Source organism: Cervus canadensis, chromosome 32 (assembly GCF_019320065.1).
Source record: "Cervus canadensis isolate Bull #8, Minnesota chromosome 32, ASM1932006v1, whole genome shotgun sequence".
Classification (NCBI taxonomy): domain Eukaryota; kingdom Metazoa; phylum Chordata; class Mammalia; order Artiodactyla; family Cervidae; genus Cervus; species Cervus canadensis.
The window spans coordinates 6728507-6753445 of NC_057417.1; the positions used below are offsets into that span (position 1 = coordinate 6728507).

General features: G+C 51.0%; 1 protein-coding gene across 2 annotated transcripts in view; it reads left to right on the plus strand.

The window, feature by feature from the left end:
- The window catches only part of TMEM114 (transmembrane protein 114), a 50213-nt gene extending 45688 nt beyond the window's left edge, over positions 1 to 4525 (plus strand). For both annotated transcript variants that reach the window (XM_043456077.1, XM_043456076.1), the window contains 2 exons: positions 418 to 555; positions 2155 to 4525. In XM_043456077.1, the coding sequence (XP_043312012.1) occupies positions 418 to 555; positions 2155 to 2387 (371 nt within the window). In that variant the 3' untranslated portion in view covers positions 2388 to 4525. The remainder of the gene's footprint in view (positions 1 to 417; positions 556 to 2154) is intronic.
- The last annotated feature ends 20414 nt before the right edge of the window (positions 4526 to 24939 follow it).

Below are 24939 nucleotides of genomic sequence, written 5' to 3' on the forward strand. Positions count from 1 at the left end.
GACACTACTGAGCGACTTAGCAGCAGCACATTAATCGTATTATTATCATGACTATTCTTTATAATTTTGTTATTTATTTAGGCTGTGCCGGGTCTTCGTTGCTGCTCGGACTTTTCTCCAGTTGTGGTTACAGGACTTCTCTTGTTTCAGAGCACGGGCTCCAGAGCACAGGCTCAATAGTTGTAGCACATGTAGGATCTTCCCAGATCAGGGATCAAACCTGTGTCTCCCACATGAGCAGGCAGATTCTTTACCCTTGAGCCACCAGGAAGCCCATATCATCATCACTATCGGCAGTAGTAGTGGCAATTTCCCCGCCTCCCCCAGCGTTTGGGTGCTGGTCACAGGAAGTGCTCTGTGGGTGTTTGCTGATTGATTGAAGGATGTTAGTAACTGCCTCCTCCTGTCTCCCCTAAGCCATGCACGGGACGTTCGTGATTCTGCTGCCGCTCAGCCTGATCCTCATGGTTTTCGGGGGCATGACGGGCTTTCTGAGCTTCCTCCTGCGAGCCTCCTGCCTCCTTGTGCTCACGGGGACCCTCTTCCTCTTTGGAGGTAGGTGCCCGCCCGGCATGGGTCCCCGGGTGCCAGGAGGGGCCGCACACGGTCCCCCAGAAGGAAGGAGGGTGGGGAAGACCGCATCGCCTCTGGGGCTCGGTTTGCCCCGCTGTGATCTCCTAGCTGGAAGGGGTGAACGGGTTTCCTGCCCAGGGTCCCTGGGTCTGAGGTCCCAGGAGAGAAGCCTGGGGGTGAGAGCAGGTTCTGAGAATCGTTTTCACTGTTTCACAAAAGAAGCTGAGTCCTGAGCGCTTCAGGGTTAGGGTCACGGGCTGGCGGGAGATGCTCTCTCATGCACAACTGCCATCCTGATAGACATTGCTTTGCTTTGATTGATTAAAATCAGGCAAGTCGGCAATGGCTGGGTTTCAAAAATGGGATCTAGCACTTAGCTGGTAGTTTTATAGCCTCCTGCTTATTTACTCATTTACTGGCTACGCTGCATGGCTTGTGGGGTCTCTGTTCCCTGACTAAGGATTGAATCTGAGCCCTTGGCAGTGAAAGTGCGGAGTCCTAACCACTGGGCCATGAGGGAATTTCCCTGGGTCATCTGAAATGGTCCTTAAAAAAAGAACAGGAACAGAGACTTTCCTGGTGGCCCAGCGGCTAAGACTTCATGCTCTCCAGGCAGGGGACCTGCCTTCTGCCCCTGCTCAGGGAACTAGACCCCGTATGCTGCAGCTAAACACCCTGCACCGTCACATAAACCAAACACAAAACAGGAACAGGGGTGACACACACACTCGGAATCCATGGAGGGAACAGCAAAAGCAGTGCCTGGAGGTGAGAATACCACAAGGCTCCCTCCCATCCACTTTAATATTGTTAAGAATATCGGCCTTGATAGTTTGCCCAGTGATGAATTCTCCAAACGGCGCCTCCCCAGGAGAAGTCTCCATCTCTGATTTGCCACGAAACCAGGCAATGAGCACTTGACAGGCGCCAACGTGGAGCTGAGATGTAGATCGAGGTTAATGTGTTTAAACAGCTACCCGGGGCCAGCGACGAGACTGGACAGTGGGTCCTAATCACATGGGGATGGGGACCTGCCGTGTGCAGGGTGCTGTTCTGGGTGCTGGGGAATCCAGCGCGGACCTCTTGGGACTCACACAGGGGCAGATGGACATTAGCTGGTTCACAAACAGATGCAAAATTCCAGTTCTGACCTGGGCAGTGATGGAGCGCCATGAGGCGCTGTGAAACCGTGGGAGGGGGTGGTTTGGCCAGCTCTGGGCGGGCAGGGCAGGGAGGTCCGGGAATTGACAGGAGCTGAGATGGATGGGGGCTTCCCAGGGGGCTCAGTGGTAAAGAATCCGCCTGCCAATTTGAGGGAGATGCAGGTTCGATCCCTGGGTGGGGAAGATCCCCTGGAGGAGGACATGGCAACCCACTCCAGTATTCTTGCCTGGGACATCCCCTGACAGAGGACACGTTCCCCCCCCCCCCCCCCCCCCCCCCCCCCCCGCCACTTAAGATGGATGGGGAGGAGTTACCAGCGGCAGGAGGGGCGGGGACAGAGGACGGGGCCGCAGGGGGAAGGAGGGGTGGTGCTGGGTGTGCGGGGGGTCAATCTGCTCTCCTCTGTCCCCACCGCAGCCCTGGTGACCCTCGCCGGCATCAGCGTCTACATCGCCTACTCGGCCGCGGCCTTCCGGGAGGCGCTGTGTCTCCTGCAGGAGAAGACTCTGCTGGCCCAGGTGGACATCCGCTTCGGCTGGTCCCTGGCCCTGGGCTGGGTCAGCTGCGTCGCTGAGCTGCTCACCGGGGCCACCTTCCTGGTGGCGGCCCGCGTGCTTAGCCTGAGACGGCGGGAGGACCAGGCCATCTGAACGGGGGGCTGGGGTCGGGGGGCGGCTCCGGCTCGAGGGCGGAGGTTGCGGCTTGGACTGGAGGGTCCGGTGCTCAGGGACACCGTCCTGGCGGGCTGCGGCTTCTTCCTGGTCCGAGGCTACCACCAGAGAGCCGCTGTGGGCTGAGCCCCGCGTCTGGCATCACGTTAGTGCTGCCTGGCATGGGGGATGCTGTGTCCAGGCACCTGTGTGTCTGTGGACTCTGGAGGAGCCCAAACCCGTGAGACCACAAAAGCGCCCCCTGCATCACTGCAGCCTCCGTGCACTTCCCTGGCTTCACTGCATCCTCACACCTGCCCTTTGGATGAGTCTCTTTTCTCTGTTAAGGAAATGGAGGACCAGTGAGGTTAGCTAAGTGTTGGAAAAACACACAGCGAGCTAGAGGCATATTCTCCGACATCGCAGCTTTTCTGGGCGGTTCAGGCTGACTGGCTTTGACCTGGATCCTGTGTGTGGAGGTTGCTGCATCTCAGACACTGGGCTTCAGGCTTCCCCGTGACCTGGGACCAGGCAGGAGGCCCCATGGGAAACCGGGGGGAAGACCGCAAAGACACGGGCTCCTCGACATCCAGGTGGTGGACGTGTCCTGCCTCACCTACCCCAGCCAGGCTCATGCTCACCTGGTTCCATCCTGAGCCTTCAGCAGAACAGGCTTCATTAGTATGATGATTCTCCTGCCTGCAATTCGGGAGACCTGGATTCCATCTCTGAGTCAGGGAGATCCACTGGAGGAGTGCATGGCAACCCACTCCAGTATTCTTGCCTGGAGAATCCCATGGACAGAGGAGCCAGGCGGGCTACAGTCCATGGGGTCGCAAAGAGTCAGACACGACTGACTGAAGACTCGGCTCCTTTGGGGTGAAAATCACTGTAGTTTGGCTTTTTCTCGTGTGGCGGAGAGGTTCAGTCTGGAATAGGGAGCTGAGAGGTCCCCGAGGAGTTGGTCAATGGCTAGGTCAATCTCTGGGGACTAATCATAACTCTTCCTCCCTCCTCCAGAAAATTCCATCCCTCTTTCATCCTGATATTCTGGCCCGTGGGGATGGGGGCCCCCAGAGTGGCTGCGTGTCTGAACTCCCCTGGGGAGTGCTGCTCACATGTCTGGGAGTCCAGACCCACTTGGCCGGGGTCTCTGAGTCGGTGGGTCTGGGTGGGGTTCATTTCCAAGCAGTTTCCAGGTGATGCAGACACTCCTGGGCTGGGACCACCCTTTGTTTGACACTGACCTGGAGAGTTTGTTAAGTGTCAGGGCTGGCTGTTGCCTTGCTGCCCATTAGCATCACAAGGGCATCTTAATCCCCTGATCCTGGGGCTGAGCCTCTGCGCTGATGGTCTCCAGGGGGGCAGCCCAGGCGTTGATGATTATTAAGACCTGTTCTGATGACTCAACATCAGTTAAGGTTGAGAACCTGCTCCGGTAAGATTCTGAGTCATGAGATGTGCGGAGGGCCTGGGGAGATGCAGGTTTAAGAAACTCCGCAGGAGGGACTTCCCTTGTGGTCCAGTAAGACTCTGTGCTTCCAATGCAGGGGGTGCGGGTTCGATCCCTGGTCTTGGAACTAAGATCCCACCTGCTGCATGGCATGGCTAAAAACAAAATAAAATGACTGTTAGAGAAACTCCTCAGGAAGGGCAGATGGTTCAGGTTTGGGGACCACTGGTGTGGACCATAAGATGAGAACATTAAGATCAACTGTATAACATCGTCATCCTCACCATGACGTCATTCCTTTTGCCATGACGTCACAGCCTTCACTGTGCCGTCCTCCCCCTCACCGTAGCGTGCCCATCATCATGAAGTCATCATCCTTAGTAGGGCCTGGTCATCATCACGGCTGACACCCATTGAGTCATCGTTTACTATGCACCTGCATTGTCCAGTGAACCCATCAATCAGTCATTCAATAAACCTCCGAGGGTGAAGTATATGGCTGTTGGTGATGACTATGGAGATGTGCAAAGTGCGTACAGGTCAGAACTGAGGTACAGATGGACTAAGCTAAGGAGAGTGAAGGTCACACGTTGTGTCTGACTCGTTGTGACCCCATGGACTATACAGTTCATCGAATTCTCCAGGCCAGGATACCGAAGTGGGTAGCCTTTCCCTCCTCCAGGGGATTCATCCCGACCCAGGGATCGAACCCACGTCTCCCTAGCCACCAGGGAAACCCAAGAATACTGGAGTGGGTAGCCTATCCCTTCTCCAGCGGATCTTCCCAACCCAGGAACTGAACTAGGGTCTCCTGCATTGCAGGCGGATTCTTTACCAGCTGAGCTACCAGGGAAGCCCCGGAGCTAAGGAGAGAAAGGGGGTACAATTGGGACTGAAATTCACATCTACCTGATTCCAATGTACTTCTGGGTTCAAATCACTGCTGCTGTTTCCCTTTCTGTCTAGTCTGAAAAAGTGCAAATAAAGTGGATTGGTCACAAGGCCCCGAGGCAGTGGGTGAGAGCATTTCGAAAAATCAGTATCTGGTCTGGGGAGAAAGATGAAAAAATTTTCAAAGAGCGAGAGCAAACTGTGATGGTGAGAGGGCGGTCTCTGCTGCCACCTGCTGGTCACATCAGGGAACTTCACCAGAGGCTGGACTTGATATTCAAATCAGACCAAGGATATTTGTTCTCAGCCTTTCAGTGGGTTAAACACTGCAGGGCAGGGGTTCTTAACTGGGGGAGATTCGCCGCTCCCTCTCCACTTGGGGCTTTTGGGGGTGTCTGGAGACATTTCTGGTTGTCATTACTGGGGACGGGTGCTACTGGCCTACAGTGGGTGGAGGTCAGGGCCATTGATCAACTTCCTAAGGGCATGACGACCCCACCCAAAGAAAGATCTAGTTCCACCTGTCAAAGCGCCGAGTGCGAGAAACCCAGCTATGGGAACGAAAAGGAATAATTACAAAGAGAGGGCACGTGTGTTCTCAAGGAACTGACTACATAGTTGTAAAGAATCTCATTCATTCAATAAACACTTACCAAACACCTGTTACCTGCCGAAATCTGTGCTGGGGTCTGAGAACACGTCTGTGGGCGTGGATGACAAGATCCCTGCCGTTACATGGAAACCGACGGCGCACGTGTGAACCAGCAGCGCATATGAGAAACTCACATGGTGAAGAAAACAGGGCCATGAGATGGAAGGTGCTGGGAGGGGCTACTCTCGGAAGGACAGTCAGGAAGGGCCTCTGGGAGGAGGTGGCATTTGTGCAGAGACCCAAAAGAGGAGCCCTCCAAGTGGGGAAACAGCCGACCAGGCAGGTGTCAGCACGTGCAAAGGCCCTGAGGTGGGAACAGGCTTAGGTGTTTGAGGGAGGGAAGGAAGGCGTGTTGGGGGATGGTGGTAGGAGGTGAAGTTAGGGAGGTGAGGAGGAGGCAGAGGAAGTGGGCTGGGTGTTCCCCCTGGTCCATGGTAAGGAGGTTCCTCATGGTTCAGCTGTCTTTGGGATTCTGTCCTATCTCATCGCATTCCATTTCATTCCACCCCTATTTTGAATATATTTTCAATGTTTTGGCTATATGGTGCAGCACGCAGGGTCTTAGTTCCCCGACCAGGGATCGAACCCGTGCCCCCTGCAGTGGAAACGCTGAGTCTTAACCGCTGGACCACCAGGGAAGCCCCTCCATTGCTGTCTGGGGGCCAGAGGTGCGTCGGCTCTAACATAGCGGTTCTCACCACAGTCTTCACATTAGCATCATCTGGGGGCTTTAAAATAAAACCGAACTTCTAACAGCTGAGCCAAAAGGAAGCCAAACTTCGAAAGTGGGCCCAGGCACTGGTATTTAAAAAAAAGTTCCCTGGGAGACTGTGCCGTGCAGGGGTGGGGTGAGAACCCCTGCGGAAGCGCCTTTGGTCTGGGGGCGGAGGGCGGACGGAGGACGGAGGAGGGGCTTCTCCCGTCATCCGGGGCGATGAGGGTGTTCAGACCAGGGGGAGGCGGGGCTTGGACTCAGGGTGGGCTTTGGGGGTTGAGGGGAGGGGGCTTTTACTGTCAGAAAAGTAAATAGGACAAGAGGGGGAGGAAGTACTTGCCTCCCCGGAGCTCTGCCTGGACCTGTGTTCTTCGGTCTAGACCTGGCCGGACCCTCTGATGTGGATGGTCCGTGGAACTGACCCACTCCCCATTCAGAGAGGATGGCTCTGCCTGGCAATGAAAGTTCATTCATTCATTCATCCATTCAGTCGTTGACTCACTGTCCACCCTCCATCCAGCCATCCACAGATATGTTCATCATTTATCAGTATGTAGTGATTCACTCATATTCTTCATTCACTTCTTCACTCACTTATGAAGTGAAAGTGTTAGTTGCTCAGTTGTGTCCAACCCTGTAGCCTGGGCCATGGACCATAGCCCACCAGGCTCCACTGCCCGTGGGATTCTCCAGGCAAGAACACTGGAGTGGGTTGCCATGCCCTCCTCCAGGAGATCTGCCTGACCCAGGGATCAAACCTGCATCTCTTACATCTCTTGCATTATCAGGCAGGTTCTTTACCACTAGTGCCATCTAGGAAGCCTGCGCTTTCCCAAATATTTACAACTGGGACCACCCTCCTGCCACCACCCCGGCAACCCCTGCCCCTGGAGCATCTGGAGGATAGGGGAAGGGAGAGGGAGAGAGAAGGACAGAATGACAGATGGACACATACACACACACACAAGAGGCTCAGAGAAACATATCAACACCCTTAAAGAGATAAAGACAGAGGTAGTGACAGAGAGGGGGCTTCCCAGGCAGTGCCGTGGTAAAGAACCTGCCTGCCAATGCAGGAGACATAAGAGATGAAGGTTCATCCCCGGGTTGGGCAGATCCCCTGGAGAAGGGAATGACAACCCACTCCAGTATCTTTGCCTGGGAAATCCCAAGGACAGAGGAGCCTGGCGGGCTACAGTCCATGGGGTTGCACAGAGTCGGACACAGCTGAGCTTGCAGACGTGGAGAGAGAGGCAGAGAGGAGCGGACTGGAGGCAGAGCGGGCAGAGAAGGAAGGAGCCAAGTCCAGAGAGAAAAAAGAGGAGAAACAGGAAGAGACTGAGGGAGGTTCAGAAAAAGGCAGAAAGCCCAGCTGAGACTGGGGAGCCGTGAAGTGTCAGGTCTGAGAAAGGCCAGGAACAGCCGACGCACCTCTTCCAGCTCAGGGGTGTGGTTTTGGGGAAGTCCCTGGCTCCCTCTGGGCCTCAGTCTTCTTGTCTGTAAATTGGGCACACGGATCATCCTCCCCAAGCCCATTTCATCCAGTTCAATCCCACAAGTTTCTCCTGAGAGCCGTTTCATGCCAAGTCCTCAGCCAGGCACTGGGAACGCACCAGTCAGCCAAACAGGTTGTCACGAGGTCCTGCAAAACCCTAGGTGTGGACATGACTTTGGGGTCGAGGAAGTCCCGCCTAGGGGAATGGCGTCCCCTATCCTACTGGCTCTCTGGCGGCCGTTACCCCGTCACCCTCTCTCACAAGTGGGGGCCCAGCCGGGAGACAAGAGACTCTGTAAGTGGGGCTGAGGCTGGCGGGGAGAAGGCGTGGTTCGGGGAGCGGGGGTCTGGGGGCTGTGCTCCTGGGAACGCGCTCTTTTGCTTCCCGGACCTGTGATTTGGGAAAGTCCCTTCTGGTGTTTGGGTCTCGATTTCTCACCTCTCCGGCGGGTCTGAGCTTTTCTTGGGAGGACTGGCCAGTGGAGAGGGAGCACATCACCTCCCGGCTGCTCAGATGTCCCTGGGCTCAATCACGGGTCATCTGCTCTGGCCTCTTCTGGAAGCTTCCTGGGAGCACCATCGAGGGTGGGTCACCCAGCAGACGTGACTGTCTTACACCTGGGGGACTTGAGAGTTTCCTGAGCTCCTGGCTCCCATCTGACCCCTGCTGCTGTTCTGCAAAGGTCGGGGCTGGGGGTGGGGGGTTGTCCTCCGTGGTTCCCACCGTCAGAGGCTCAGCAAGGCCAAGGACACTCCAAGGTCATGGGCCGGGACCGGCACCCAAACCCGGGTCTGATCACTGAACCGAGCCACGGGCTTCTGCCTCCGCCTCCACCCTCCTGAGGACCCCTCCACCCCGAGGGCATCTGATACAGCTGTCCCTGGAGATCCTCCCCTTTCATCAGCAACCAGCTTTAGTTGCCTGTATTCCAACCACAGCTTGGGGAGCAGACCTCTCCCCATCAGGAGGACATGGGGATTTTCTCAGAACATTGGCATTTGTTCTGTGTTCCTTTCTATTTCCTCAATTAGAAATGCTTAATTTAATGGAATACTCGGAGCCCCAGAGGAGGAACAAGCCTGGGATGACTGATAAAATATTTATGTGCTGGGAGAGCTGAGTCCCCATCCCCTGCCTCCCTGTTCCTTCGTGGGGCTTGCTCCCTCCTGCGCCATCCTGGGTTGTTGAGCCCTTGCCTGGAAGCAGCAGCCTGCGGGAGCCCGAGAGGTGAGCTGAGGCCCCATCTGTGATTCCTGGAGCCAGCTGTCGGTTTTCCTCCTCACTGAGGACGTGGTCCTGATTCAGCACCATGGAACCAGCTGGTGTCAGTCCTAGACGGTCTGATGTCCACACCTGACCTTCACCTTTCACCTGTGGGGCCCTGAGAGCTGAGCTGTGTGTTCCAGTAGTCGCCTACCTGCAAAGGGACCGCTGTGGGTTCAAGGGCTTTCCAAGTGGCTCGGTGGTAAGGAGCCTGCCCGACAATGCACGAGATGTAGGTTCCATCCCTGGGTCGGGAAGATCCCCTGGAGGAGAAAATGGCAACCCACTCCAGTGTTCTTGCCTGGGCAATCCCATGGACCGAGGAGTCTGGTGGGCTACAGTCCATGAGGTTGAAAAAGAGTCGGACGTGAACAGACACGTACGTGCACACACACGCATGGGTTCGAGGGTATACCCCAAAACTTGTAACTCTAGTGCCTGTGAACATGATCTTATTTGGAGAGAGAGTCTTTGCAGATGTGATTAGTTAAGATGAGGTCACACTGGATTAGGGTAAATCCAGTGACTGGTGTCTTTTTAAGAAACCATGTGTGTGCACGTGCTAAGTCACTTCAGTCATCTCAGACTCTATGGGACCCTATGAACTGTAGCCCACCAGGTCCATGGGATTCTCCAGGCAAGAATACTGGAGTGGGTTGCCATTTCCTCCTCCAGGGGATCTTCCCAACCCAGGAATCAAAGCTGAGTCTCTTTTGTCTCCTGCACTGACAGGCATGAGACGCCATAGGAAGCCACAGACACACAGACAGGAGACCAGGTGGACAGTGATGCTGCTGTAAGCCAAGGCACTCCTGGAGCCTCCAGAGACTGGACGAGGTGGGAAGGCTCCCGCCCTGGAGTCTTCAGATGGAGCATGGTCCTCCTGACCCTTGCTCTTATTTTTTTTTTCATTAAATTTTTTTTTTTTTTGGCCATGCCACTCAGCTTGCAGGATCTTAGTTCCCTGATCAGGGACTGAAACTGGGCCCCGGCAGTGAAAGTTGGACTGCCAGGGAAGTCCCCTGGTACCTTGGTCTTAGATGTCCGGCCTCTAGAACTGTGAGAGAATAACTTTCTGTTGTTTTTAGCTGCCCAGTTTAGGGACTTTTGTCGTGGTGGCCTTGGGAAATGAAGGCAGGCACTATAACCTGGGTTGTTCTAAAAATCAGAATCGGGACTTCCCTGGTGGTCCAGCGGCTAAGACTCTACACTTCCGATGCAGGGGGCCTGGGGTTCCATCCCTGGCTGGGGAACTAGATCCCACGTGCTGCCACTAGAGATTTACATGCTGCAGCTAAGGCCTGGTGTAGCCAAATCATTACTTTAAAAAACGCATCAGAATAGTAACCGTAGCTACACTGGTAAGTGCTTGTCATGTACTGAGCGTACTTTCTCTTCTGTCTGGAGACACGTGGGAGGCAGGTACTGTTTCTGTGACGAGCAGACTGAGGCTAAAGTGAAGTCGCTCAGTCGTGTCCGACTCTTTGGGGCCGTATGGACTGTAGCCCACCAGGCTCTTCGGTCCATGGGATTTTCCAGGCAAGAATACTGGAGTGGGGTGCCATTTCCTTTTCCAGGGGATCTTTCCGATCCAGGGATCCAACCCAGGTCTCCTGTGTTGCAGGCAGAAGCTTTACCGTCTGAACCACCAGGGAAGTTAGACTGAAGCTTCCGGAGGGGAAATGATGGCCCAAGTGTGCACCTCTGGTGAGAGTTGGGTCTGGACACGCGTCGAGGCTGGCTGACCAGCTGCCTGTTTCTTTCTTGCTTGATAACATGTCACCCCAAAAGCAGCAGCTAAAACCAGCAGCCATCATTTTTTTTTTTTTTAAATCTCTTATGGTCTTTGAGCAGCGGCTACTCTCTAGTCTCGGGATTAGTTGCCCCTTGGCATGTGGGATCTTCCTGGACCAAGGATCAAACCTGTGTCCCCTGCGTCGGCAGGTGAATTCTTAACTGCTGGACCGCCAGGGAAACTTCTAATTTTTTTTTTGAATTTTTGAAAATTTTAATTTATTTTATTATTGATTTTGGCCGCACTGCACCGCTTGTGGAATCTTAGCTAGTTCCCCGACCGGGGATTGAATCTAGGCCCTCAGCAGTGGGAACGTGAAGTGCTAACCACTGGACCACCAGGGAAGTCTAATTTGCTCCCTTAATCTCACTGCTTCACTGTTTCCGCTTGCAAGATCTCAGGCACCCCACTCCCCCCGCACCCTGCTCCAGTCCCCAGCAAAGCCCAGTGACTGATCTGAGTGCTTAGCAAGAAAGAAGGCTAGAGGGAAAGGCAGAGGCCAGATTGTGGAAGCCACAGAGAAGAGCCCAGAGGTCAAGGGGGAGGTTTTTTAGAAATTGTGGTACAATATCTACAGTGTAAAGTCTAAACATTTTAAAACGCACAATTCAGGGGCATTAGCACCTTCACAACATTATTCAAGCATCACCGTCTCATTCTAGGACATTATCATCACTCCAAAAGGAAATGCTGTACTAAATGAGGATTTTTATGGAGGAGGTGATATTTTTATTTTTTATATTTTGGCCAAGTCATGTGGCATATGGGAACTCTGTTCCCTGGCCAGGGATCGAACCCATGCTCGCTGCATTGGAAACACAGAGTCTTCACCCCTGAACCTCCAGGGAAGTCCCAGAGGCGACACTTTCAGGCTCGAGAAGGATCTCTCTGCTCATTGCGTGGGTGATGGGCCGGAGCGGGTGTTGGTGAAGCTGCAGGGATCGAGGCCAGCAGGGAGGCTGGTGCGGTGCAGGGAGCATGGGGGCTCAGGTGGGCGGAGGTGATGGGAAGGCAAGAAGAATTCAGAGCTGGCGTTTAGGTGATGGGGTTTCTGAAGTGGGTGCCCGATGTGCCCAGATGATAACAGTTTCCCAGATGGGATAGTAATGTGAGCAGAACTGGCATTTCCAGAACTGAAAAATGCTGGAAGGCCAGCCGACTGGTGATGCTGGGGGAGAGGTGCAAACTATGACTTCGCTCTGGAGGACGCTGAGACCCCAGGGGACATCCAAGTGGGCCCACCCAGGAGGCAGGTGGGAATCCTTTTTTAAAAAAATTTAATTATATATTGCTTTGAAAGGGCTTCCTTGCTGGTGCAGTAGTAAGGAGTCCACCCACCAGGACTTCCCTGCTGGTGTAGTAGCTAAGACTCTGAGCTCCCAATGCCAGGGGACCCGGGTTCAATCCCTGGTCAGGAAACTAGATCCCACATGCCACAAGTAAGAGTTTTGCATGACAAAGCTAAAGATCCTGTGTGCCACAAGTAAGACACGGAGCAGCCAAATAAATAATAAATATTAAAGAAAAAAAAAAAAAGAATCCACCTGCCAACACAGAGATGTGGATTCTATCCCTGGGTCAGGAAGGTCCCCTGGTAACCCACTCCAGCATTCTTGCCTGGAGAATCCCAGGGACAGAGAAGCCTGGTGGGCTACAGTCCATGGGGTCGCAAAGAGTCAGACATGCCAGCACACACACGTGCACCTTGCTTTTTCCAAATTGTGATTTTTGGCTGTGTTTTGCTGCCTGTGGAATCTTAGTTCCTGACCAGGGACCGCACCTGTGCCCCCTACATTGGGCGTGCAGAGTCCCAACCACTGGATTGCCAGGGAATTCCTGGGGATATTTCTCAGCACAGTGGGTCAGATCGGCTGGGACTTCCCAGCCTCAGCCCTAGTGACGTCGGAGGTCAGGTCACGGTGTATTGTGGGGGCCACCCTGTGCATTGATGGGGTGCCTGACCTCTGGACTCTATCCAGTTCAGTTCAGTTCAGTTGCTTAGTCATGTCCGACTCTTTGCGACCCCATGGACTGCAGCACGCTAGGCCTCCCTGTCCATCACCAACTCCTGGAGTTTACACAAACTCATGTCCATTGAGCCGGTGATGCCATCCAACCATCTCATCCTCTGTCGTCCCCTTCCCCTCCCGCCCTCAATCTTTCCCAGCATCAGAGTCTTTTCCAGTAAGTCAGTTCTTTGCATCAGGTGGTCAAAGTACTGGAGTTTCAGCTTCAGCATCAGTCCTTCCAATGAACACCCAGGACTGATCTCCTTTAGGATGGACTGGTTGGATCTCCTTGCAGTCCAAGGGACTCTCAAGAGTCTTCTCTAACACCACAGTTCAAAAGCATCAATTCTTTGGCACTCAGCTTTCTTTATAGTCCAACTCTCACATCCATACATGACTACTGGAAAAGCCATAGCTTTGACTACACGGACCTTTGTTGACAAAGTAATGTCTCTGCTTTTTAATACGCTGTCTAGGATTCTACCCAGGAGATGTCAATTACACCCCTTTCTCAGGCGTGACGATCACAAGTGTCTCCAGACATTGCCAGATGTCCCCTGGGGGTGGGGGGCACAGTGGCTCCAGGTGAGAATTACTCGGTCCAGTGCTTTGGAGAGTCTGTACCTAGAGGGTGGTGTAAACCTTTGCACTCCTTGAGATGCTCAGAGGGTCAGTGTGGTGTGAGAGAGGAGAGGCCTGCTGTGTCTGTGACCCAGCTCCAATGGGGCATTCCAGCAGAGGCCACCAGACTCATCAAGAAGGAGGGACCGGGGGGAGGGAGGAGGGACAAGCCTGGAGGAAGGAAGATCAGGGTGAGGTCTGCTACCCCCACCTCCCTCTGTTCACCTGCCGATAGCCTCACCTTTCTGCTTGGACTCCGTGGCCGGGGAGGGACCGCAGAGTGTGATGGGCATGGCTTAAGCCTCTCGTGTCTCCACTTCTTCAGCCCTAAGAGCTCCGAGCGGTACCTGCCTTCGAGATAGCTGTGGCGATTACATGCGTCTCCACCGCACAGAGCTTAAGACCGGGCTTCTCATTTGAAAGTGTAAACTGGGGTTGCTGTTCTTAGTATTCTGCTCGTTTCCAGACCTCGGCCTTTGCCTTAGTTCATGGGTTTAATTAACTCCATGATTCATACTTTCAGCAAATATGTCCAGGAGCCTTACTCCACGCTCCTCCCGGGGGAGAAGCAGTGAGCAGGAGGGAGGCAGACCCCGGCGTGCAGAAAGCCTGTGCTTGGGGTGGGGTGCGGGAGACAGATATTAATCAAATGTCACACACATAATTACAGAGGGAGACAAGTGCTGTGATGAAGGGCAAGAGGAGAAGCCAGGATGCAGAAGCCTTCTGGGTTCAGCTGCGGGCAGCTTCCGCAGGCAACTCGGCAACAGATGTTTGCAGGGCCCGACCCTCCACCAAGGGAGCAAGTCAAGGATGGAAACCCTCTCCAATGCATCTCTCATCATCCTGGAGAGAGGATACCTGTGAAGCCGTCTTAGGGCCTGCTATTTCTTCTGAAAGGGGCTTCACTCTCTTCAAGCTCAGCTTTGAATTGAAACACCAAGTTCTCAAAATGTGTATGAGAATGTAGAGAAACAGGGGCAGCGTTAAAGCTGTTCCTTAAGCCTCATGGCTTTTCTGGAGAAAGCCATCTGCTTGTTCGGGTTGATTTTAGTATTGATGGTGGGGACAGGGGACACATACACATACACACATCTTCCTCAAGCATCATCCTGGCAGCGGGGACACCACTTGGCATGATGGAAAACACTCCTGGTTAAAGGCTGGGAGATTTGGACCCTGGCTCAGCCTCGACCTCCAAACCTGAAGGATGACCTGGAGTTCAGGCCCTTCCTCTCCTGGACGCTAAACCTCCAATCACTTCTGCTCTAGAGTCCAGGTCTCAGGGTCGAGACCAGGGTGAGTTGAGAGTGAGGGTTGGTGGAGGTACTGAGTCAGATCCCGTCTTCATTTGAAGATGTTGCTATTCTCTTCAATTTGGGTGTTTGGAGGCTTAAAAAAGCAGTGCGCCCAATGTTCATTGCAGCACCATTTTCAACAGCCAAGACATGGAAGCAACCTGAATGCCCATTGACAGAGGAAAGGATAAAGAAGATGTGGTACACATATACAATGGAATATTACTCAGCTGTTAAAAAGAAAGAAATAATGTCATTTGCAGCAACATGGACGGGCTTAGATATTGTCACAGCAGTGACGTCAGAGAAGGAGAAATATCATGTGACATCCCTTATATGTAGAATCTCAAAAGAAATGGTACAAATGAACTTGCGAAACAGAAAGAGACTCATAAACAGAGAACGAACTTACAGGAGAAGTTCAGATGGGGGAAGGGGTAGTTAGGGAGTTTGGGATGGACATGTTCACACTGTTATATTTAAAATGGGTAACCAACAAGCACCTACTGTATAGCACAGGGAACTCTGCTCAATGTTCTGTGCCAGCCTGGATGGAAGGGGGTTTGGGGGAGAATGGACACATGTATGTGTACGGCTGAGTCCCTTTGCTGTCCCCCTGAAACTATCACAGCATTGTGAATTGGCTGTAGTCCAATACAAAATAAAAAGTTTAAAGTTTTTTTAAAAAAAGCAGGACACGGCCGCGTTATTTATCCAGATGAGCGAGTGGTTGAGGGGGTCTTAGATTTTGCACCCAGGGCCCGTGGCTCATTGTCTCACCCTAGTTCTGATCCTCGTGGGCTCCTGCAGGACCTAGCCTTTATTTTGAGGGTATTGGGGTTGAAATGTTCTTCCTATTTGTAGAGCATCTTATGGTTTCCAAAGCTCGCTCACTTCTGAGATCTCTTTTGAGATTTTAGGTGTCCCAGAAAATAGCCAGGATGGGGATTGTTGTTCACCCATTCACAGATGAAGAAACTTTCCCAGAGGAAAGAAATAGTGTGTTCAGGGTCACAAACGAGGCTCTCAAATATGGCATCTAGGGTCAGATCCAAGTTCAAGGGGATTTTTCTGCTCCATTCCCTGGACAGCTTGACAGGTACAGTCCAGTGGGCCTAGTCAGATGACTTTAAGAATTTATTATTACTTTTTTCTTCACAGCAATAGCATGTGTTCATTATAGAAAATTTGAAAAACACACACAAGCAACAGAAAGGGAATAAAAGCCTCCTGTACTTCACCACTCAGTGATGACATCTATTAATATTTTGACGTATTTAAAAAAAAAATCTTTATTGAATTTTTTATAATATTACTTCTGTCATTTATGTTCTATTTTTTTGGGCACCTTTGAGTAAATAAATAAAAGATGCCCCCTCCAGGTAGGGGTGAATGGGGTAGCACATGGAACCAGAAAACACCCTTTTATGAACCAGCCCAGCAGCAGGGCACGGTCTGATGAGCAGGTGCAATTTGGATTTCTTCCCCAGCTTGGTTCCTTGGGGAGGGGGGAGGTGCTTTTGTGCAGTGCTCAACCTGCCCCACCGTAAGTGCTGGCCCTGAGCACAAAAGCATTCTCGAACAACGTACGTATTTCTGAATCATTTCTAAAAAAATTAGCATTAATCAAAAATTCATGCAAATTATAAAACTACTATTGAGATAAATACGGCAATGAACCTAAACACTTTGACTCCAGAGTTCTTTTTAAAATCTCTTTTCCAAATGAATTGCCCATTTCTGTCACCTTGGTGTCTAGCAAAATGCTTGACAGAGAGGAAATGCTCAGGGTTTGTAAAACTGAATGGAAGTGTATAGTGTGGTGGCTCTAAAATACATCTGCAGATTCTCTGAAAGTGTGAAATCTAATTCTTTTTCTCTTAAAAAAATTTAAAAAAAGTTTTGGCTGCTGTGCTGGGTCTTAATTGCAGTACTCGCACTTTCTCTAGCTGTGATGTGGGCTTAGTTGCTCTGCAGCAGGTGGGATCTTAGCTTCCTGACCAGGGATCAAACGTTGATCCCTAACATTGGAAGGTGGACGCTTAACCAGTGGCCCACCAGGGAGTTCCCCTCTTCTCTTAAGTATGGGCTAGCCTTGTGACTTGCTCCCAACCAACAGGCACTAGAAGTACTGTTGCATGACTTCTGAGGCTCGGTCATAAAAGACAGTGCGGTTTCTGCCCAGTTTCCCCCTCTCCTGGCTTCTCTGTGCCCTTGAAACTGAGCTGCCATGTTGTGAGGAAGCCCAGGCAGCCATGTGGAGGGACCATCTGCAGTGATCCAGCTCTGGCCCCTGCTGTGGTCCTGGCAACAGCCAGCATCAACCCCTGGATGTGTGATGGAGTGACCATTCAGAGGATTCCAAATCCCATCCTCCAAGCTGTACCACCAGCTGAGGCTGAGTGGAGCAGTGACTAGTTCTCTGCATCGAGCCCTGCTGACTTGTAGATTCACGGGCAAAACAAACGCGGTCATGGTGATAGATCACTCTATCTCTGGGTGATTTCTTAGGCAGCACTAGATACGCAGAACAGTTGTGGTCCTGTTCAGTCACTCAGCCGTGTTTGACTCTTTGTGACCCCATGGACTGTAGCCCACCAGGCTCCTCTGTCCATGGGATTGTCCAGGCAAGAATACTGGAGTGGGTTGCCATTTCCTCCTCTAGGGGATCTTCCCGATCCAGGGGTTAAACCCACATCTCCCTTGTTGCCTGCATTGCAGGCAGATGCTTCACCGCTGAGCCACTGGGGAGGCCACATAGAATAGCACTCTGGAATACTGTGTTTACAGCAGAGACCGTCAGGGCCCATTCGTCTCATTTTGGCTGACACCATTTCCTTCTGGACCGGTGGTTTTCTGTATCTAGTTTCCACGACCCTCTCTTTGTCCTCAGATGTCTGCTTGCCTAATGCCTGGATTAGGCTGTAAGCATGGGGGAGTTAGGTCCCCTGGGAGCATCTCTCAACCTACAACAGGGTGGAGCTTGTAGATACTCCGGCTTCCTTGCCTTCAGGTGGGACATCTTCTGTTTGTCTAATGACAGACAGACATTGATGGAACTGCAGTGAGGCAACTGCAGAGAACTGTTCTCAGAAGAGAAATAAGATGAAACTAGGGTGCTAGCTTTGATTTTTTTTATTTTTAAAGAAATATTTATTTATTTGGCTGTGCCAGGTCTTAATTGCAGGACACAGTGTAAGGCATGGTTCCGGCGAGGCAGAAAAGGAAAGACGACCTCAACAGAAGTAGGTTACCTTTATTCAGGCAAGGAGGGGCGACAGTCGGCCTAATGACCAGGCTGAGCGCCGAAAGGGATCAGGGAGGCTTCATACTTATAGGGAGGTTTGTGGAAGCGATAAGGGAAACGTCAATCAAGTGGGATATTTTGAGTATTCTTTTGTTGAGATGACACTTGTAGTTGGGCAGGGGGTGATAAGTCTTCTGGGCGGGTGTAGGGGGTGGTAGGTTTCCGGACAGGGGGTGATAAGTCCCAGATAGATGCAGCTGGCCTGGAGCATCAGGATGGAACTAAAGTTATGCTTTGTTTTCTCCGAAGTTAGATGATTCAGCAAGGGGCCTTTGAGACTGTTGTTCTCTTTTCTAGGCCCAAAAGACTCCTTCACATAGCATCTTGGATCTTTCCCTGTGGCCTGCGGGTTCTTTTAGTGGCAGCATGCGGGATCTAGTTCCCTGACCAGGGACTGAACCCAGGCCCCCTGAACTGGAAGCACAGTCTTAGCCGCTGGACCACCAAGAAAGTCCCTGGAGTAGTAACTCGTAAATTTGATCTGCAGAGTGCTGTCCTGTTTGCAGATCCTGTTCCCGCCTTTGTCTTATCAGCTGCTTGGAGCACATCTGTAGGTCCAGACCAAGTTATTTCTGTCTCCAGGAGAGGTAGCCACTTGTTGGCAAGTGGTGGTGAAACTGTGTGAATCCCCACCTCCTGATTCTTTAAACTCATCAGCCTCTTTAATGCTCCTGGATGAGTTCTCTGGTCACAAGTACCCACAGAAGAGACCACCTGTTGCCGAATTTTCCCAGCACTCCAGTTTCAAAGTATTATGGAACGGTGCCCATTAAATCATAAGTCTTGGTTGGGAATGTGGACTCTGTGAGCCAAAGCCCTGGGGGTCAGCTTAATGTTCCTCAGGCCGGAGGGAGGCCCCAACTGTGGTCGGTAGTCCCGCAGTACCCTGGTCTTTTGGTCATGGCCTCTTAGCCCATCAAAGGGCCAGCAACAAAGGAGATGATGAGAAGATGGAAGAAAACCTGGTGGGAGGCAGGAAGCTTGGCTGGATTAGCGAGTGACCAGAGCTAAGTCATCAAAGGGCCCGGATGAAAGAATGGAGATCATTCAGGGAGTGTGAAACACAGGCGGCATAAGTGATGAGAGATGGAGAGAGAGGGATCAAAGGCACTTTGGACTCACAGCGCAGCTGGCTGAGAGCTGCGTCAGCCTTGACTCGGGGCTGCAGGAAGGGCAGGGGCTGGTGCCAGCCCAGCGAGGATTCCCCTTCAAGTCTCAGACTTGGAGAGCTCCAGAGAAGCCTGAGATAACGGCCATCGTCTTTTGCTGGGGCTTTTACTTTGTATTTTTAAATAATTGTAGATTCACAGGAAGTTGCAAAAATAGTGCAGAGTCCCATGAATTGCAGGGGTGACACCCTGTTATAGAGGCGCAATGTTAGGCTTGGGAAGTTGACGTTGGTGCAATGCAAGAGGGAGTATAAACTTCACTTCTGCGCGCGCGCGCGTGTGTGTGTGTGTGTGTGTGTGTGTGTGTGTGTGTGTGAGAAAGTGTTTGTTAGTCATGCAGTCCTGTCCAACTCTTTGTGACCCCATGGACTCCCCATGGAGCCCACCAGGCTCCTCTGACCATAGAATTCTCCAGGTAAGAATACCAGAGTAGGTTGCCATTCCCTTCTCCAGGAGATCTTTCCCATCCAGGGACTGAACCCGGGTCTCCTGCATTGGAGGCAGATTCTTTACTGTCTGAGCCGCCAGGGAAGCCCCTGATGTGTAGTTCTGTGCGGTTTCCTCCTACATATAGATTCCTGCATCCCCACTATAATTCAGATGCAGAACGTTCCCCCAGTCACAAACAAATGCCCTTGTGCTACCCTTTTTGAGTTGGTGGGGCAGCTACCCACCACTGCCCCATGTTGGTCCCATTTTCCATCCCAGAGTTTTGTCATTTAGGGACGATGATGTTAGGTAGTTAGAATAGGAAATAGGAGTCCAGAATGGTGGTGGCTAAAAGACAAGGAAGGGAAAAGCCCTCGAAAATAGAACAAAGGAAGGTCCGAGGACCAAAGTGAGGACCTCAGATAGAATAAACAGCACTCTTGGCTAGCCCAATTTACATAGGGCAGGCCCAGGGGGAAGGAAAAGACATATAAAAAGAGGAGCCAAAGGGCCGGGGGTCTCTCTCTCCCGTGCGCTGGGGTGCTCCCCCCCTTTCTTCTCTTCACGTCTTTGCGTCGACATGCCCTCACGCCTTGAGGATGGATTTTCCTGCTATTTTCTAAATAAAATAGAGCTGTAACACGAGCTGTAACACTGATTTGTCTAAGAGCTGTAACACGGTCTGTTCGTGACCTGAGAGCTATGACACGGTCTGTCCAAGGCCGAGAGCTGTGCCACGCGGAGCGCTTTAATGTCCGTCCCTCCAAGTCTTTGTTGTGACGAGACAGAACCGAGGAGCATACCCTCGCCTGACACTGACACAAGTGGAGTCACACAGTACGTAACTTCTCTTTAAAAAAGGTGCATTTATTTGGCTGTGCTGGGTCTTATTTGTGGCACGCGGGATCTTCAGTTGCAGCAAGTGGTATCTTGTTCCCGGATCAGGATGGAACTGGGCCTCCTGCTTTGGGAGCTCAGAGTCTTAACCACTGGACCACCAGGGAAGTCCCCATGCATTCCTAACAGGAGTGAAAATTGACATTTTTTTATTTTTAAATTAGGAGGTGTTTTATTTAACACAAGTCCTTTGGAGAAGGAAATGGCAACCCACTCCAGTATTCTTGTCTGGAGAATCCCAGGGACAGAGGAGCCTGGTGGGCTGCCATCTATGGGGATGCACAGAGTCGGACACGACTGAAGCGACTTAGCAGCAGCAGCAGTCCCTCTTCTATACAAAATGTAAATATTTTACATTATCATATCTCTTAATGAAAATAAAGCTACCGTCATCCATACATGTGTGTATATGCTTTGCACACATATTGATACAGTGAATCTTAGCTAACTTCCCTCTGGCCAGGGAGAAGAGTCAAAGATGCATTTAAGATTTCATCTCTGCTGAGAAAAATTGGCTCTTAAAGGTGAAAAAATTCACGGTTTTTGACTTTCCAAAGAACTATAGTCCATAAATGTACAGTGTATCTGTGCTATTAAAATTTCACGGGAGGGGTAGCAATTAAGAAAAGATGTCTAAAAGACTCTTTGGGGGAGGTGATGGGGAATAAAAGGTCATGAACAGCTGCTGTGGATCTTCTTGCACCCGAGGGCCTGACATTTGGGAATTGCTGACTTCAACTGCAGGATGCCATAAAGTGTCACCTGGAATTTGAGATGTGTGTGTCATAACTGTCATCAGCATCTGCTGTGGGCCAGGCCACCAAGTCCTTCAGATCCACCATCTCTCTCTGAGAGGCAGAATTTCACACTGCAACATCTTATAAATGAGGAAGTGGAGGGGTGGGGTGGTGAGGCACTTGCACCCTCAGGATCTTGCCATTGCTAAGCGCTGAGGTTTGGATCAAACTTGGGGGCATCTGAACTTACTGGGAGATCAGGGTTAAAATGGCAACCCACCCCAGTATTGTTTCCTAGAGAAACCCATGGACAGAGGAACTTGGCGGGCCACAGTCCATGGCTTTGCAGAGTCGGACACGACTGAGCACGCAGGCAGATGGAGTTATATGCAGGGTTTTCTGGGGGGTCTTGCTTGCAGTATCTCTGAGAATGTGGAGTGTGCATTTCCCATTCTCATGAAATTTAAAAAGTCTCGCCAAATGTTGGGGCCGGAGTCTCATTCCTGGGATTCCAATCACCAAGCCTGAAGTCACTTCCATGGCCCCAGCAAGGCAGGATATTGGAAGTCAAAAGAACAAGCCTCACTCCCATCAAAGGCATGATGGGCCTTCCACACCCAAACCCAGAGGGGATTCTCAGCTGTGAATATGCCCCTGACTTCCTGTTGAAAATCTACCCTGCTAATTAAATAACCATGACTGTGGCCTGGGGCTCCATGTAGCTTCACTCAAGACCCTAAGAAGACAATGGGAAAGCCTGGGGAGACAATGACCCCACCCTTTCTGATCAGGAATGAAAGCCTGGTTCTCCAAGGGGGGAGCTTGACAAGGAAAGGTGCCCTGGAGACAGGATTCATCTAGAGTTCTCATTCTATCTCCTTAAAGAAACCCTGGTCGACTCATCCTATTCTTATTCTCCATCCTCCACACAGCTGCTAAGATGGTGCTTTTAACTCACCGATCATACATGTCTCAGCTCAAAAATTACTAGAGGGCTTCCCTTTGCCAACAGTCATAGTTGCCATCCCCAAGGCCCCATGGTCCTTTAACATAAATTACAAAGAAGGGCCGGGGAACACATGTGCACGGCCATCATTGTGCACAGTCTGGAAAAATACCCTCATGGGTCTTACAAGTGTAACTCTTTTCATGAAATGCTTGTTAGATACCACCCCACCCCTAAGGGTTTCCCTGGTCACTCAGATGATAAAGAATTTGCCTGCAGTGCAGGAGACCCAGGTTCCATCCCAGAGTTGGGAAGATTCCCTGCAGAAGAGAATGGCTCCCTGCTCCAGTATTCTTGCCTGGAGACTTCCATGGACGGAGGAGCCTGGAAGGTTATAGTCCACGGGGTTGCTAACAGTCAGACACAACTTAGTGACTGACACTTTTCCCCAGGGCTCAGTTGTCTATGGCTTTCCTCTGGCTCCTCCGGCTAACAGAGGAAACAAACAAAGACCAACAAGATGAGAACCAGAAAAGGCTATTTATTCGAAGCTTGGCAAAACACAAGGGATGGTGGCCAACTCCCTTGTGTTTCGGCAGAGGCCCAAAGGCAGGCAGAGGAGAGGGAAAGCTTTGTAGGAGTGCCGTAGCCAGGCCTTCTGGGAAACAAACTCACTCAGAAGAACAATGCAGATAGTGGAGTGCAGTTTATTACACCGGCGGGCCCAAGGCAGAGTCTCCTCTTAGCCAAGGACCTTGACCAGTTTTTGTGAAAACCTTATATACCCTAAGTGTATAAGGTTCCCTGAAACTAGTCTGAACAAAGGAAAAAGAAAGATACAATCAAAGTTATCCTGTGATTCATATGCGTTAAGCCTAGGTTGTTAACAGTGGACAATTATCTATAGGCCTGTGGTCATACCCCAATAAGCATAATGAAATGTATGATTCTATTCAGTTACACAGATAATTAGGGTATTCTTTTAGGTGGAGGAGAGTCTAGGTATGAGCCCTGGGGCTCTTCCTTCCGGGGGCCCGGTTTTCCAGTTTGTATGCAGTCCGGCCCAAGATAGAGTCCTGTTTCAAGATAGAGCCTGTTCTGTTTCCTCCTTCAGGAGAAAAAGGGGGAGGCTTCAGGTGTGCCCTGATTGGAGGATGTTGGAACGGGGAGGTTGGGGATGAGCCACTTAGAAGTGATGCACTGGAACTTCTCTGGTCATCCAGCGGCTAAGACTTCAGGCTCCCAATGCAGGGAGCCTGGGGTTCGATCCCTAGTCAGGGATGTAGATCCTAGATGCCCCAGCTAAGATCCCGAGTTCTGCAGCTAAGACCTGGTGTGGCCAAATTAATAAATATTTTTAAAAATTCTTTAAAAAGTGGGGCATCTTATGTGGATGGTTAGGGGTGTATCTAACTTTCTCTGGTTAGTCCCAGGTTGCCAGAATGGACAACAATTAGGGAAGATGTCAGTTATTAATAAAGTCCTGATCACTTGAGGCCAATTATTACAAAGTTTTGCCTTTCTGGACTGGTTGCTAGAGACAGCGGTCCAACTTCCTACAGCCTGACCTACAGAATGTATGTACTTATAGAGAGCAGGCTGGCTTCCTGGCCAGATTAGTGTAGATAATGGAATGGTTTCCAGGGCTGGTTGCTGTAGACTATGGGTCAGAATTCTATTTATCTTATTTTTAATTTTTATTATAGGCTTTTTTTTTGGCCCCATTGTTTGGCATGTGGGATCTTAGTACCCTCACCAGGGATTGAACCTGTGCCCCCTGCACTGGAAGCATGGAATCTTAACAACTGGACCATCAGGGAAGTCCCGTTATTGAAGTATATTTGATTTACAATATTGCATTAGTTTTCAGGTATACAGCAAAGTGAATCAGTTATGCATATACATATATCTGCTCTCTTGTTTCTCCCGTATACATCATTACAGAGTACTGAGGAGAGTAGAATTCCCCTTTAAATATGGTTTGGCCATTGTCTGTTTGTGTATTCAGTTTCTCATAATGAATATATAAACATAGAGTGATCACAGGAAAAGTTTGGCTCTTAATAGGTATATATGTTTACATATACTGACCGGTGACAGAGGTAATACAATTAGAAGCATTTATTTACTTAGTTTGAAATGAGTTAAGAATTCCTACTGAAGAGAAAAAGTTAAAATTTTACATAACCTCCTGCTTGTTCTGCTTCTGTAATTCAGCTTGCTCTTTGCAAAGTCTGGATCATGTGGGTCACATAGTCTTGGAAGTGGGGTTTACAACAATACTAGGAACTAGAGCTTATCTCTCTCACCCTTGTCATGCTCTTTGCAATGGCCCGGCCCCTGAAAACCTGCTTAATCATACCTGTCCAGGCCAGGCATCCCCCTCCGCATCTTAACCGCTGATCCTGCCTGTGAAACCCGTTAGTTTACACCAGCCTATTAGCAGCTAGTGTTGCTGACTCTCAGTTGAGTTCCGTTGCTCATTCCTGTCCGACTCTTTTCGACCCCATGGACTGCAGCACGCCAGGCCTCCCTGTCCATCACCAACTCCCGGAGTTTACTCAAACTCATGCCATCCAACTATCTCATCCTCTGTCATCCCCTTCTCCTGCCTTCAATCTTTCCCAGCATCAGGGTCTTTTCAAATGAGTCAGCTTTTCGCATCAGGTGGCCAAAGTATTGGAGCTTCAGCTTCAGCATCAGTCCCTCATTGAATACTCAAGACTCATTTCCTTTAGGATGGACTGGTTGGATCTCCTTGCAGTCCAAGGGACGCTCGAGAGTCTTCTCCAACACCGCAGTTCAAAAGCATCAATTCTTTGGCGCTCAGCCTTCTTTATAGTCCAACTCTCACATCCATACATGACTATTGGA